The sequence below is a fragment of the Propithecus coquereli genome, unplaced genomic scaffold (genome assembly GCF_000956105.1).
Source record: "Propithecus coquereli isolate 6110/MARCELLA unplaced genomic scaffold, Pcoq_1.0 Scaffold84, whole genome shotgun sequence".
Taxonomy (NCBI): Eukaryota; Metazoa; Chordata; class Mammalia; order Primates; family Indriidae; genus Propithecus; species Propithecus coquereli.
In genome coordinates, this window is record NW_012154618.1 from 3,994,079 (window position 1) to 4,010,203 (window position 16,125).

The 16,125-nt window shown below is 45.0% G+C and overlaps 1 protein-coding gene across 1 annotated transcript in view; it reads right to left on the reverse strand.

Annotated features, from left to right (window-relative positions):
* The window catches only part of TECTB (tectorin beta), an 18,103-nt gene extending 4,831 nt beyond the window's left edge, over positions 1-13,272 (reverse strand). Inside the window, exons 1-6 of the mRNA XM_012663880.1 lie at positions 13,197-13,272; positions 11,960-12,150; positions 10,216-10,358; positions 10,037-10,109; positions 3,641-3,744; positions 3,315-3,398 (exon numbers count right to left, since the gene is read on the reverse strand). Coding sequence (XP_012519334.1) covers positions 3,315-3,398; positions 3,641-3,744; positions 10,037-10,109; positions 10,216-10,358; positions 11,960-12,150; positions 13,197-13,272 — 671 coding nt within the window. The remainder of the gene's footprint in view (positions 1-3,314; positions 3,399-3,640; positions 3,745-10,036; positions 10,110-10,215; positions 10,359-11,959; positions 12,151-13,196) is intronic.
* Positions 13,273-16,125: the final 2,853 nt, after the last annotated feature.

Consider the following 16,125-nt stretch of genomic DNA (forward strand, 5'->3'; position numbering starts at 1 on the left):
GGGGACATTGGACATTGTGACTGTCAAGACCAGGGGGACCGTGCTGCTGGCATCCAGTGGTAGAGGCCAGGGATGCTGCTGAATATCCTACAGTGCCCAGGAAAGTCCACAACAGAGAAGGATTCCACCCAAAATGTCAATGGTGCCAAGATTGAGAAACCCTGGTTTAAGGAAAAATATTTTTCCATTTAACAAAGACACACGATTGCCTGTTTAAGTGCCATTTAACTAGGTGTTGGGAGCTGACATTCTTGGGAATGTACAGGGAGGCCCACCTGAGTGTGGGGGCTTGTTATCTGCAGGTGGCAAGGGACACCAAATTCTGTCCCTTAAAGGGAAAGGTCTATGGGTTGAAAAGCTCAAGACCCATGGGCAGCACCACGGTGGGACCCAAAGTTAATGCTGCTCCGGAGCGTCTCTGTGACTTCATTGTAAATCCCACTCAGCGCACACACCAGAGAGTGGTCCAGTTACCCCAGAGAACCGTCATGATGTGCCCCACTCTGTTCTCTTAGAACCAGACATTAAAGGGCCAAATTCGGGGCTGGACCTAAGGATGGCAAGTCTGATAGTGAGTGAGTGACACGAGTGGATGCTGTACCTTCCCATCTGGACCAGGGGTCAGAGCTGGTTCTGTTTGTGGTGGCCTCCGAGCAGTGATGAAGCTGCGGGCCTTTTCCCAGTTGTGAAACAAGACTCTTGTCGGATCATTTCGTCAATAAACCTGAGATCCATGTATGAACTCAAGACGTGAGTCCTTAAAATAGCTCTTTGCAGCCAGAGTACCCTGGGCATGGTGTCGGCCAGTGGAAAATAATGTAAACAGAGCTTTGTCGGAGGGCGGGGGAGGAGACTGATGCCAGGTGAGCCTAGATGCCTGGCATTGCTGCCTCTGGGCACTGGCCGTGGCACCTGCCCCTCGGTGTCAGCTACCTCTGGATGGTGGAAGCCCACAGGAGGCTTTTACACTGTCATTGCACGAGTCTCCTTCCCCACAAGGGATCACCCTTTGAGACGGGTGCTCTGCTTCGGGTGCACTCGTGTGCACAGGGGAACTCCTGGTGCTACAGCTATTGTAATGTCTTGAACACTGAGCTTTCCCAAAGGGGCCCAGTGTGAACAAAAATCATCTGGAAGGTTGTAGGAGTGGACTTTCCAACTCTCCCCTTTGGCACTGGCCTTTGTGCCTGTATCTCCACGCTCAGGGTGCCAAGTCAACTAGGCAGGATGTAGAAATTGATCAGGACTTCTTAAATCTGGCTGTGCTGAAATGCAGATTCTCAGGGTTTCCCTAGAGACTGTCCAACTTGGTAGGTTTACGATGCACCCGCATGTGTAACAGGAGCCCTAGGTAGTTTGTGTGTATACTAGAGTTTGAGGTACAGACCAACCCAAAGCTACAGGCAGGTTTTTTTTTTTTCCAGCTATATTACACATCTGTCAGGTGGGAGCAACAGCACCAGAACTATTTACAGTGAGGTGATTTCACGAGTGGTAGAAGCCTTTGCCCAATGACCACTGCCTGAGAGAGGTTCCCAGTGCCTGATGGTAATTTCAGGTCCCTGTAGGTCAGTAATTTATTTCAGAATTCTTAAAGTCATTTGATTGCACCATTGCTAACAGAACCTAACTGAATAGAACCATTCAATGGCAGATGTGGGGGAAGTACCCAGGTGAAGCCCCCATCTCTGCAGGAGGCTGTGCTGGGCTGTTGGCAGCGGCTCTGCCCAGCCCGCTCAGCAGGTAACACTGCCTGAGTGTGAACCCCAGATCTTCTTGCTAGCTCCAGACATTCAGCAAGTTTCTGGACCTGTCTGTGCCTGTTTTTCATCTATAAAATAGCAATTTTTATACTATCTACTTTATAGAGGGTTTAATGACATTTAAATAAATTAATATGTGTAAAGCACCCATGTAGAACAATGACTGGTATAGTCTAAGAGCTGTATGTTTGTCAAACAGAAACAAAGATCCAAAGTAGCTCCACCTTTGTTATTTAATTTTCTTTGTCCCTGGCAGCAATTTCTACTTGGCCTGTTGAGTTCTGATGATAACATGGCACAGAAGTCTGCTTTGTCTGGGGAATGGCATCTTCTCTGTTTACTGTTACTGTGTGGGTGACGTCCACATTTTCTGTCTGGCTCAACCTCTCCTCTGTTTTCCAAAGTTATAATTCTAAGTACTTTTAGAAAATTGTCATGTGAAGCTTAGTGTGCCCATCCCTGAACTCAGGGAGAATCCACACTCCCTTATCCAGAAACCCCCTTTCCCAACAGCCGACTAACACATTCCTCTGCTTTGTAGGACACAGATTTAACGACACAAAGCCATCTTTGTCACATAGTCCTCAGATACTCCCTCCACCCCCATCCAATTAGTTCCTAAATATTTCTCATTCTGAGAAAAAGGATAATGGGTGGAGAATATAGTTAGATAATTAGATAGAATGAATACAATGTTTCATAGCACAAAAAAGTGACTACAGTCAACAATAAGTTAGGGTATACTTTAAAGTAACTAAAAGAGTGGAATTGGAATGATCCTAACACAAAGAAATGACAAATGCTTGAGCCGATGGATACCCCAGTTACCCTGATACGATTATTACACATTGTATGCCTGTATCGAAAATCACACATACCTCATAAACATAGACAGATATTATGTACCCATAATAATTAAAAATGGAAAATTAATTGGAAAAAAAACCACTTCTCCCTCCCTTTTATGACCATCTTTCTATTCACTTGGCTACGACATCCGTTCATGTCTCATCACCTCTGTGCAATACTGCCACAGCCTCTGAGCTGCTCGTCCCACCTCCCATGCACTGTCCCTAAACCATCCTACATATGACGTCCAGAAGAGCCTTTCCATGTTGCAATTCCAATACACTTCAGTCCTCTACTCTAGATTTTAAAAGCTTCCCATTATCTACTGAATTAATAATGAAAATAATAATTTTATTTAACTTGCTTGGATACAGACTATCCAGCCTTACTTATCCTCTCCTGCGCCTCAGTTTCCTCATCTGTAAAATGGGGATGATAGTAATACTACCTTCCCGTTATAAGGCTTCAATGAGTTAATATAGGGTAAAGCTCTCAGAACAGTACCTGGTACCAAGAAAGCACTGTGCAATGTTTCCTAGTATTTGTACTTTGCCTGGAAGCACGGAAGATGTCACTGATGTCACCCCCAACAGGTGCCACCTCTTGCTCCCAAGCTATTTCAAGCCGGATCAGAGTAGCCCTGGACACACCTGGCTCTGCTGCTCAGGCCTGTCTAGGTAGGACAGGTACAGTGGTACCTACCCCTTGTTGATGAGCTGCCACTGCAAGGGATACATGAAGTCAGCAGACGGTGTGGCCCAACAGCTGTTCAAGACCACTTTAAACCTGGAAATAAAACAAAATGGCATCACTTTGAGCCAGAAAGTCTTATGCCTAGAAACATCTGGTGATTAAAAAGTGTCTCATGTCTACGGCCATACCACCCTGAACGCTCCAGATCTTGTCTGATCTCAGAAGCTAAGCAGGGTCGGGCCTGGTTAGTACTTGGATGGGAAAAAGTGTCTCAGCTAGTCTTTTTTGTCTTTTCTTTGTATTTAAAAATATAAACCTAGAGGAAATGTACTTACCTGATGCTTAACCCTTTGGCTTCTACTCCTGCAAACAGATCTGAACCGATTTCGGATGTTTCCAGGACGAAGGGGGCTTCTTTCTTGGTGGAGAACTTGGCATTCTTTGGAAGGAAATTGACACGGTGTTACGATCTCTCAGACTGAGCAGCTGGGTCTGGCAGGAGCAGATGAATTGGGATGGGGTGGGGGTGAGAATTAACCCAAAGACATAAGTGCCTGAGACCACAGAGTGATTCTCCAGGACCAGAGAAGCCATAGCTCCTAGGATGCTAGTGCCATCTTAGAAGGGACAAGGACATCACATAGTCTGCACTTGCTGGCCATGGCGAGACACATACTGTATGTATGCTTCATTTATGCCGACGAGATTTGACTGATGAGAAGAAAGTGGAGCCCAGGGACACTGAATCACTGTGTTTTACCAAACACAGTGCCTCCCTGCCCTCATTCCCCTCTACGTTTTGCCTGAGCAGAATTCAGCCTAGGTTAGAAAGTTTATGATCTGATTCTCAGTAAAATTAACAACAATAACAATGGCAACAAAAACAACCACAACTTATTGATCACCTACTACATGTGGGACACTTTTCTGTATATTGGGATAGTCTCTATGTCAGGATATTCCATATATTGAAATACATTAGTGAACAAACAGCAAAGATGTCTGTCTCCAGTGAGCCTGTGTTCTAGCAGGGGAGACCAATGATAGACAATAAGTAACTCAATTATATAGTGTGTTACAATAGAATGTAGTACATTATATAGAAAAGCTATTATGTAATAAACATAGAGCAGGACAAGGCAGATTGGGAGTGTGAGGAAGGCCAGGTTGCAACATCAAATACAGTGGTTGGGGAGGCTTCACTGAGGACGTGGCATTTGAGCAAGCCTTGGAGAGAGGGAGGAAGGGGGCCGTGCAGCCACCCGGGCAAGACTGCTTGAATTAGGGCATAGGCCCTGGGCCCTGGCAGGACAGCAAGGAGGCCAGTGTGGCTGGAGCAAGTGAGCAAGGCGGGGAGTGGAGAGTGGGGAGGGGATGAGGTTCGAGAGGCCATGGGGGTGGGTGGAAAAACCTGGGGCTGCAGCTCTGCATGCCTTGGGGGAGTCATCACCACGCTTTGAGCAGCAGATTCTGATTACTGGCTTGGCATGGGTGGTGTTCTCCTGCTGTCTTCGTCAGGAGTTTCTGGGCAAGTCATTAGGAATAATAGCAGTGTTTCCAGTGGACTTACCCAAAGGAAGCTGATTTCCCCATTCTCTGAGTCTTGGGTTCGTTCAACTCTAGCAACAACCCTGAACTACTCTGTGGCCTCCAGAGACAAAAGCACTGGGATGGGACGGTGAGGACCATGGGTTAACCCCAGCTCCCGCTGCTAACTTGGGACACACTACAGGCAAGTCAGCCTTGCAGGCCTCAGTTTATCCATATGCAAAATGGGAATAAACTTTGTGACTTTATATAAGTGAAGAACAAAGCTTAGGCCAGGGTACTATTTAAAAGATTGGGCTTGGAGATTTACAGAACTGCAATAGGCAGATAGTGGCAGGAGGAGTGGATGTTCAGCAAGGATGTCTGGTCAAGATGGACATTACTCCTTACATGGCAAACACACAGGGACGTTGCTGAGAGGACTCAGAGTCTCCTTCATCTTCTACAACCTCTGACATTATTTTACAGACTGGAGGCCCAGCCAGGGCTTCCCGACTCAGTCACCTTAAAGTCAGCTGTTTTTCTCCCATTTGTCAGGCCCCTGTACCATTTAAAATGGTTGCCATAATTAAATTATAATGTTCTTAATCATAAGGGATTTACTAGCTTAATCTGCAGGTTGAAGTGGCAGATTTACAGTGATCTTTAAGGTCCCTTGTTATTTTCTGAGATCTGTCACGTTTCGAGAGACCATTTCAAATATGAGAACTAACCTGGGGACCACATGTTGTCCTCAACCAGAGGTTCTCCTCCTAACTCCTTCCCCTAGGGACCAGCCAGCAGAGTATTAGAATATTGGGATAAAGCCTCTACTCATGGGGGAGACTGCCTGATTCTGTTCTAGAGTGGAGAACAGAACCAGCTCCCTTAAATGTTTCTGAAAAAGAATACTTTGAATGATCAGGTTCTCCGCTTTCTCACCCAACATCTAAGGCAATGCTTAGCATGATTTTCCCTACTTTCTTTATACCATAAAAATTAGCAACTGATTTCCAGATTAAGTAGTCCCCCTTTACTCACAGGGGATATGTTCTAAGACCCCCAGTGGATGTCTGAAACCGTGGATATACTGAACCCAATATACACTGTACTTTTTGGATCTGATGACTGAGACAGCTACTAAGTGCCTAATGGACAGATAGTGTCTGTAGTGTGGGTACAATGGACAAAGGGATGATTTATGTCCCACATGGAACAGAGTGGGATGGTACAAGCTTTCATTACACTACTCAGAACAGGTGTGTAATTTAAAACTTATGAATTGTTTATTTCTGGAATTTTCCATTTAATATTTTTGGACCATGGTTGACTATGGGCAACTGAAATTACAGAAAGCAAAACCTTGGATAAGGAGGGACCTGGAAAGTTTATTTTGGCATCCCTGGAAACATAGAAATGCTACGTAAACTACTCGTTTACAGAAGAGAATGGAAGACCACCTTGAAAAATCATGCCATCCAGTCCCTTCACTTTACCGGAAGGTGGAGTCACAACTATCTAGTGACACAAGTTAAGGGTGGGTACACCTTGTTTAACAACAGTTCACGTGGAAAAATCTAGAACTTGCTTTTGCTCACAAACTCAATGTGAGATAGTGGTGAAAGTTATTATCATAGGACATGTTCTAGAGTCTTCCAGAACCTAGAAGGTCACCTCTGACCCACTGTGCCCGTTATTGGTTTGACACCGTCTAGAACTGTGGTCCCCAACCCCCAGTCCGTGGCCCAGTACCAGTCAGTGGCCTATTAGGAAATGGGCCACGCATCACTACTGAGCTCCACACTTTCCCTTCTTCCCACCCACAAAACCCATCCCCAACCCTGCTCTGTGGAAAAATTGTCTTTCATGAAACTGGTCCCTGGAGACCAGTGGTTAGGGACCACTGGTCTAGAAGGTAACATTTCAATTCTGGGCTCCATTTTTTAATAGGGGCACTGACCAACTGTCAGAGTCAGAGAAGAGTGACTAGGGTGGTGAATGAACCGCCAGTAGTGAACAGGTGTTTAGCTTGGGGAAAATGTTTAGCTTGAGACATCGGAAGGGCTGTCAGCACCGTAATTATATGGTTTCATTTCAGAAGACAGAACTGGGGCAACGGGCCGGAGTGCAGGGTGTCAGATTTCATATGCTGATCTAAAACGGGAAGGCCCAAATCACCATTGTCTCTGGGAGAGGCAGGGAGGCCACCCCTTAGCAATCAAGTAGAAGGGTTTTGGGCTTTGGGTGGAAAGTCAAATTTGATCACCTCTGAGGTTTGTTTTGACTCTCTGAGTTTGTGATTTGGGCTTCTATTGTTTGCGTTTGTTCCATCCCAAGCTTTTTCCTTTCTCTCTGAGAGGAATGATCAGTACTGTTTTGATTGAATAAAAGTCGGTCTAATCCCACACTGACATTGACACTCAGCCCTTTAACAATGCTAGGAACCCTAGGAGCTTGCAGTTTAAATAGGGTCAAAGTCTGCAGTCATGGGAATGGCTACTTTCTTAGGCATTTAACTTGTGCCAGGCACTGTGCTTCCCAAAGATTATTTCATTTAATCTTTACAACAAACCTGCACGGTAAATGCCATTGTTATCCTTCCTTAACAATTGCAAATATGGAGGCCCAGAGAGGTTAACTAACTTGCCCAACACAACTAGCAAATGCAGAACAAGCCTTCAAACCAGTGGGCAAGGCCCATTTTCTTAACCACAGCACCAGGCCACTTCTGGAAGCTGACTACCTTCCTGTGCTTTTTGTTGGGACTCAAAATAACTTTCTCTAGGAATACCAACCGTGGACCCCTGGCAAGAGCGGGTGGGAGGGCGATGGAGAGAAAAGCAAGAGGAAGCGCGCTAAGTAGAGCTGGTGCTTTTGGAGCCCAGCATTTGGAGCTCTCCAATCCTAAGCAATTAGCAGTGCATTGATTCCATTGTGCTATGTAGGGCACGGCTCTGTTTCTGGTAATTTGATGGAAATATATGCGGGAGCAGTTGTTGCTTCAGAAACACACAAGAACGCTCTCAAAGCAGAGGAAGGGAGGAGAAAAAAATACTAAGCCCGTGGGTCAGGCATAGGAAACCGAGGTGGGAATATTAATCAGTGTGAAAGTTTCTGTGCAGCTGAGCTCCCTCTTTGCTGAGGTCCCTTTGTCCTGGAGGGGTCATGGTGGGCTTCAGGGGAGGCCTTAGCCTCATTTCTATACCAGTGCAAGGAGGTATCTTATTAGTTGGTTTATCCAGCCCAGAGAACATGCCCTTTAATTTTTTTTTTTTTAAGAAAACGAGCTCCTTCCAGTTCTAAGATTTGATATTTGGTTTGTGTCTGAAACTCAGCCCAACACGGCTGATGGTGGCTGATGATTTTCAACAATCCTGACATCTCTCCATTGCCAACTGTTGTAAAACCTTCACAGGATCATATCTACAATTTCATCTGGTTAAAATAACAATGATTGACTTCCAGACAGGGATTCAATAGTAAAGGCAGCCTGACATCGGGAAGTCCCCTGAGACTGCTGTCAACGCGGAGAAGCCTATTTTCCTCTCTGGAAAGCCTTCGTCAGTGACTTCAGTGATTTCTCCATCTTTTCCTCACCCTGGTGGCTCACACTGTATTTTACCCCTATTATAGGTCACGGGCTGCACGAGATTCCTTTTCCTTTTCTTAGTTCTTAACCACTAGTGGTACGTGGCTAGAAGCAGATCTAGATTTTGTGGAACCTTGAAACTTATACAATTTGGAGAGCGCTCTTTGATAAAAAGAATCAAAATTTTCAAAACAAAATTAGACACAGGGCTTCGAAAGGGGCTTGTGCAAGTGATGGGCCCTGAAATTTCAGCTTCATTCCCTTCGCGGTAAGTGAAGCGACGGTGGTTAGGAGGGTGGTTAGGAGATCTGTGCTCTCGCGTGGGCACTGCTCCGAACTGCCTGTAGGGTCTTGGGCTAATCACTTCCTCCCTCTGGGCTTCAGATCCTAATCTGGACTAGGTTATTCTAGGATCCCTTCCAGCTCTCACCTTCTGAGTTCAGTAGAGTTAATAGTTTCCAGGCAGCAGGTGAAGCAAGTTCAAAGATTTCAAAGCTAATGGAGTTCCAGGTGGGATAGTTTTTTCCTTTGGAAAATGAATGGGTTGGACATGATGCCCTCTAAGGATGTCTTCCAGTTCTAAAGTTCCATGTAAAGGTTTGTATTTCTGCCTGCGTGCTCCTCTAGCCAGCTGGGCCAGTGTCTCTAGGTGCATGTGTCCTCACTGCAAGCTGCAGGTTTGAAAAACAAAGCACCCCTTCTAAACAGCAGAGCAGCTGGGCTAATGGCCACTGCATATTTAGTTTCTCTGGAGCACTTTATTTTGGGAGAGACCAGAGTGTGTCTTTAACTTCGATGTCAACATAGGCAGCCTGCCTAAATTAGACAGCAAGGAAACCCACTAACTGAAAGGTTTCAGAGACCAGAGAATTAAGCAGCAGCCCAACCCTTCTCCTTAGTCCTGTCCCAAGCAGGAAGCTCAATTCCCTGTGCCAAATGGTTTTAAGAGGAGCTAAATCCTAAATATAAATCTCCAGAGTGGGTTGCAGTAGAAACTAATCTTGATTAAGAGTTCAACATTGGCTATTGTATTATTGACTACTATTGACCTTGCCTCAACTTTCTCATTTGTAAAATTGGAAGGTTGGCCTTATATCTTGTGCCACTTTTCAGCTATTCTATCCAGTCTATGAATCTGACTTTCTGCTACACCTGGTCTTTTTTTTTTTTTTTCAGACAGCATCTCACTCTGTTGCCCTGGCTAGAGTGCAATGGTGTCATCATAGCTCACTGCAACCTCAAACTCCTGGGGCTCAAGTGATCCTCCCGCCTCAGCCTCCCAAGTAGCTGAGACTACAGGCACACACCACCATGCCCAGCTAATTTTTCTATTTTTTATAGAGACGGAGTCTCACTCTTGCTCAGGCTGGTCTTGAATTCCTGGCCTCAAGCGATCCTCGGCCTCCCAGAGTGCTAGGATTACAGGCATGAGCCACCGTACCTAGTCTACACCTAGTCTTTAAAGAGGTTTAAAGCTAACCCAAAGCTTATGTCTCAACCCGAATTCAAGAGTGAGGCTCTGCATAGAGCTTGGGGAAGAGTGAATCCTGAGGAAGCATCCCATCATCTCCTGGAAAGGCCACAGGGCAGTAAAGGGAACCTGGAGACCACTTACAGTGTAGAAGTTGAGAGACAATTGGCTTTCGAATGTGCCCATGCTCCCGTTCTTCACGTGAACAGTGGCCACTCTGAAAAGGGGAGAGAATTTTGCATAAGGACTGAAACACGCCTGATTGCTAGGGACTGCAGCACACATGCAAGGCAGCCAGCCCTCCGCGCTGCAGAGAAACTTACCTCTGGTCAAAGGCGGCCTGGTTCACCAGGTAGGTGGAGTGGTAGGTGCAGGAGAAGGAGTAGTTGACAGGCTGGTTTTTTACGATCACCGTGCTGTCATTGGAAACAATGTGGCTGTAGAAGTGGTAGATGGGTGGCTTGTACTAGAGAAAGGAAGAAGGCAGTCAGGGTGGCCCCGCACCCCCCAGATGGGAACATGGGTTCTGGGAAAAGTCAATGAAGATGGCTCAGGAAAAAGGCCAGTGGAGAGACATGAGTGTCTACCACTGACGGTGGCATCTCTCTTTTTGTCTGCGAGTGAGCTGATAATGTTTGTAGAGAGTTCTTGTGTCCATTCAAGTAAAATTGTTTAAAACAATCTAGGTTGATGTTGTATGCTTTAAAAAATCCATATACTCGTTGGGCTCTGACCAAAAAGAACTGGTTCAAGAATCTATTTCCCAGCATCAACTTTTTATCCATTTCTCCTGCCCAAGTATCCTAAGTGAATGCTTCACCCATCTCCAGTTTCTAGACCGTCACTGTCTAGTTCTTTGCTCTTTCTTCCTTCTGACCATAAACACTATTTCTTTTCTTTCTTTTTCTTTTTTAAGACAGGGTCTTGCTCTGTCGCCCAGGCTGGAGTGCAGCAGTGCCATCATAGCTCACTGCAGCCTCGAACTCCTGTGCTCAGGTGATCCTCCTGCCTTAGCCTCCCAAGTAGCTAGAACCACAGGCACATGCCACTATCCCTGGCTGATTTTTTTTTTTTTTTTTTTTGTAGAGACAGGGTCCCACCGTGTTGCTCAGGCTGGTCTCAAACTCCTGGTCTCAAGTGATCCTTCTGCCTCAGCCTGCCAAAGAGCTGGTATTATAGGCAGGAGTTACCACACCCAGCCCATAAACACTATTTCTGAGACTCTTTCCTCTGACTTGCTGGACTCTAAGAGCACAGAATATCAGCTGTAAGGGATATCGAATATACACTTAAGAAGTGACCTACCTGAGACCACACAGATGGTTTCTAGTTCACCTTGCCAAGATATACTCAAAGCCATGATCTTTTGCTAATCATGCCTGTGATTCTTCCCACTAAATCACTGAATCTTTGTGAGGCTTTTCGGAAGGGGAGGTGGCCCTGGAAGCTGTTTGCTTTCATCTTCTGAGATCTGTAGATGTGCAATCTTCTGGCAGTCCAGGTGGTAGGAATGCTGGACCACAGTGGGAGGATCAGAAGGCCCAACCTCCCTTCATGGCCGCATCCCTGCTGGTGCTGTGGCCCTGATCTGGAAACTTTATTGAACAGTCTCAGATTTCTCCTCCGTCATAGGATACTTGGCAAGAGGATGTTTGTGTTTCCTTATCATTCTATGATTCCCCACCCTGGGCATTTTTCATGACAAGGTTACAAATTGTGTTGTACTTTGGCCATGTCTTTAAAATGTTCTTCCAACGCGTGTTGTCACCACTTCAGAGCCTCAGGCAGAGGTTGGCTCACACATCCACCCAGGAAGGATGGCAGCTTGTGAGCATAAGCTCAGAATTTGAAGTGGGTTAAAGGTGGGAAATGTACTTGGTTCTACTCACAGAAGGTAACCTGGCTAGTTCTGATGACAAATTAGGAGAATAAAAGTCAAGCTAAAAGAGTTATCTAAACTAGGCAGAAGAGAAGGAAATCTGGGAGTCAGGACTGACAACAAGCGTCTCATGCTTGGGCCCAATTGCCGTATCTCAAGCAACTCTGCACTGCGCAGCCTGACCTTACCTCCGACTGGGTTCCACAGTAGGACTTGTTTTTAGGTGATAAGTCTGGAATTACAAATTGGTAGTAACCTCCTTCGTGGACCCCATTGTAACACAGCCCTCCAAGAGCCAGCTGATGCACTTCCCATCCATAGGGACACTCGGGGATTTTGGTGATGATGGTTTTGGGATAACAAAACACAAGGATGACATCTGGAAAGATAGTGTAATCATATTAATCTACGTAAAGGATTCCAGCCACACCTGAACATGCAAAGCAGTAGGTTAAAATAACACTCTCCTCCCTATTGTTTACCAGCTGTGATGGAAGTTTTCCCAAACTTCGGTCACTGAATTTCTGCTTTTATAGTTTTTGCTACATCAGTTTAATAAATGTACTATACTTAATACATATTTAAAATTGGTCCATTTTAAAACTCTAATTTTATTTTAAGGAATACATCTGTGAAACCACAGATTAGATGTATTGAATATATACAAATAGATATTAAAACTCCCATGAAAATGAGCACATAACTTAAATTTTTTTTTTTTTTTTGAGACAGAGGCTCACCCTGTTGCCCTGAGTAGAGTGCCGTAGCGTCAGCCTAGCTCACAACAACCTCAAACTCCTGAGTTCAAGCAATCCTCCTGCCTCAGCCTCCTGAGTAGGTGGGACTACAGGCATGCGCCACCATGCCTGGCTAATTTTTCTATTTTTAGTAGGAACGGGGTCTCGCTCTTGCTCAGGCTGGTCTTGAACTCCTGAGCTCAAGCTATCCTTCCGCCTCGGTCTCCCAGAGTGCTAGGATTACAGGCATGAGCCACCGTGCCCAGCTGGTAACTTAAAATTTTAAAGTATCAATTTCATGCATATTATAAAACACTGATTTATGGCACAGGACAGAAATTCAACAGTCAAAAAATATGAAGATGTTTTTAATGTATGTATATATAGAGAGAGAAAAAGGGAGAAAGTGAGATAGAACATTCTCTAATTATAAAAACGTCTAAGTTTATCCATGTAACAAATTATACTCGTACTCCTTAAATTTATACCAAAAAAAGTCTAAGTTTAACTAATATATTTTTGTTTCCTGTGGGAAAAGTCTGATTGGCACTCGGGGGCTTAAGTTCTTTCTACTTGGCTACATTATTGCATTTTTTTTTAACAAGGTAAGCACAGAGCTCTGAGCCTTGCAAAGGAAAGATTCAGGAAACGTGTCTTTCCGGGAAAATGCACGGGCACCAGGGCATACCTGCTTTGTTTGGCGTGCACGATTTCGCAGAGGCTTCTGCAAAGATGGCCAGCAGGACGAAGGCCCTCATCACCATTGCTTCTCAGCACCTGGTCTTTGCTGGATGGCCAAGCCAAGCTGGCCAAATGTTTACGGTCTGTCCAGGGCTCGAGCCTCGATCACTCTAGGTCAGAAGCGTGAAGGAAAAGTTAAAATCAAGGATAAGAACAAAGCAGTGCACATAGTGTTGGGGGGAATTTCCAGGGGAGATCAGTGATGCCATCCCCCATTTCTAATTGTCCCGTTTTAGCGCTGAGAGGCAAAAAGTGGGGCTCATACCACTGGGCGCGTCAATGACACATGCAGCTGCCCGTGTTCCCGACTGTTTCATCCTCTCCGGACTGTGGATGCTGCCTCCGGATGCTCCCCAAGTCCCCGGCCCCAGTTCTAGCTTGGCTTTATACAGCCCGAGGGTGTAAAAGAAACCGACTCCAGATAAGTCACAATGGGCCTGCTTATCCGCCATGGGGGGAATAAAAAGGACCTTGCACAGTAATCCTATGGGAAGCTCAGTTACCACTCGAGTCTCATTTCTTTTACTTCACAGAATTGGATAAACTGTTTTTTTTTTTTTTAATATTGCTTCAACCAAGATTGAAATAAAAAGTTGATTTTTCCCCCCTCCTACAAAAAATAACTCTGGAGACAAACTATTTCTGCACAGTTCCAGGTGACAATTATCTTTCTTTTAGGTCTTTCTTTCTCTCTATTTTTTTTATGTAGGTGAACTAAACTTTGAACTTAAGAAGACTCAAATTCAGCATAGTTACATCTGATAACTCAAACAAAAAATAGGCTATTTTTGTTAATGCAAACATTTTAAAGGGTTTTTCCTTCTCTCTAATGTTTAAAAACAAACTCTGACATCTAGAACTCCATCCTGAAATACAGCTTTTAATTGCACACCCTCGAGGCTTCTAAAGCTTTATTAGTCTCCCGGAGCGATGATGTTGAAAGAAGGAACTTAGAAAGGCACTCTTATAATTCAATCCTTAGTCATCCAACAACACCCCACTGAAAACAACAGATAAAATGCTGCCCCCACGAAGGTGGCAGATGTACTCCTGGGAACACACATAATTTAATGTTTCAGAACATCGGGTGCATCTCACAAGCAACATGCATACGTAATATGGTATAGATTCCTTATTTCCTCAAAACCTATTGTTAAATTGATGGTATGTTTTACAACGGCAGTGTTAAAGAATTAAGGAAATAGCCATGTGGCAAGCCATTAAAAATTTCTGTGACTCAGTTTCCTTTTCCATAAATGGAGGCTGTAGCCCTGGGTTGAGCTTGCAGGATGGGATAGCAATGATGTCAAGCCTCTCATAAATGGCAAAGTAGTAAATAAATAAGTAGATTCTGTGAAAAGACAACGAACAATTTTTGGCAATGTGTGTGTCTAATGAGTTGTTTTTCTTTTCCTTAGAAGTACCACCAAGTGTCTCATGGTAGATTTACGATTCATGTAACATGAAACATATCTATGTTGTATAACACATATGTAATATATTTTGTGAATGAAGACCAAATGGGATGGAGGGGGGAGGAGTAAGAAACATATTTAAAAAAAAATTTTTTTTAATACTAGGATCGAGTTTAGCGTGGCCTGAAAACATAAGAACCTTTATACTATTTTCTGTGGCTCATTCCAGAATAGAGAAAAGACACTTCAATCTCACAAATATCTGTGAATTTTGAGTTTCTCTTTCCTGGGGCTTAGCACTAACTCCTTGTTTGAATGAAACATTTATTGGGTCCCTGTGGTATACCAGGCACTGGACTAGGTCCTGGGAAGATGCAGGCGCTTCAGAAGTGACTTCTCTCCCTGAGGACCTGCGGGGAGGACAGTGCATAGAGTGGTAGGAACGCAGGGAGGAGAGAGTGCTTGACAGAGGGAGTGACAAGTACGTCGAGACACAGGTGCCTGGAACAGCCCAACTGTGTAAGGAATGGGCCTCTGATTTGACATAAATGATTATCCATCACTGACAATTTCGGTGTTGCTTTTTTTTTTTTTTTTTTTGAGACAGAGTCTCAGAGTCTCACTCTGCTGCCCAGACTAGAGTGCCATGGCATCAGGCTAGCTCACAGCAACCTCCAACTCCTGGGCTCAATCGATCCTCCTGCCTCAGCCTCCCAGGTAACTGAGACTACAGGCACATGCCACCACACCTGACTCAGTGTTGCTCTCCTATGTGGGTTGGGATGTTTGTTCCCATTTCAAGAGGATTCTTTTCACACGGCTTCAAATATGTATTTCTTTTTAGCCAACGTTGGCCCAGGCAGGTCAACAAAATCATCTTGTCTCTGACCTAGTGGGGCGGAGTTCATTCATGGCAAGGGTTGCAGTGGACATAAACGCCTTTCCTCTCTCCCAGTGGGAATGTCTGACGGTGCTGGCAAGATGCTGTGAGGCGTGACAGGATAAGGCTGAGACTCTGCCGTCTGCCTGAAACCTGAAGCCCACCTTGGCCACGACTAGCTGTGTGTTCTTGGGCAGGTTACTGAGCTTCTGTGAGTCTTAATTTCCAGCTCTCTGAAAGGATATGATGATGTCTGTGACACAGTGTTACTCAGAACATTAAATGAGATGTATGTCTGTTAGCATAGGCGTGGCTTATTTTCCTCTATCAGGAAAGCCTTTTGTTTCTGTGCTTCATTCTACTTGGGGACTCCAAAGAGGAGAGCCGCTTAGGAGGGGGTCACCACCAGACAGCACACATTATTGTCATCCGTGCTGGACTACGTCATATGTAACTAAGAGCACAGGTTTTGGGGGAATTAGAGGTCGCGGCTCTGCCACACTCCCAACTGTGTGATCTTGGGCAAGTGGCTTGAGCTTTCTAAGCCTCCGGTTTCCAAATCTGTAAAAGGGGCTTCCCGT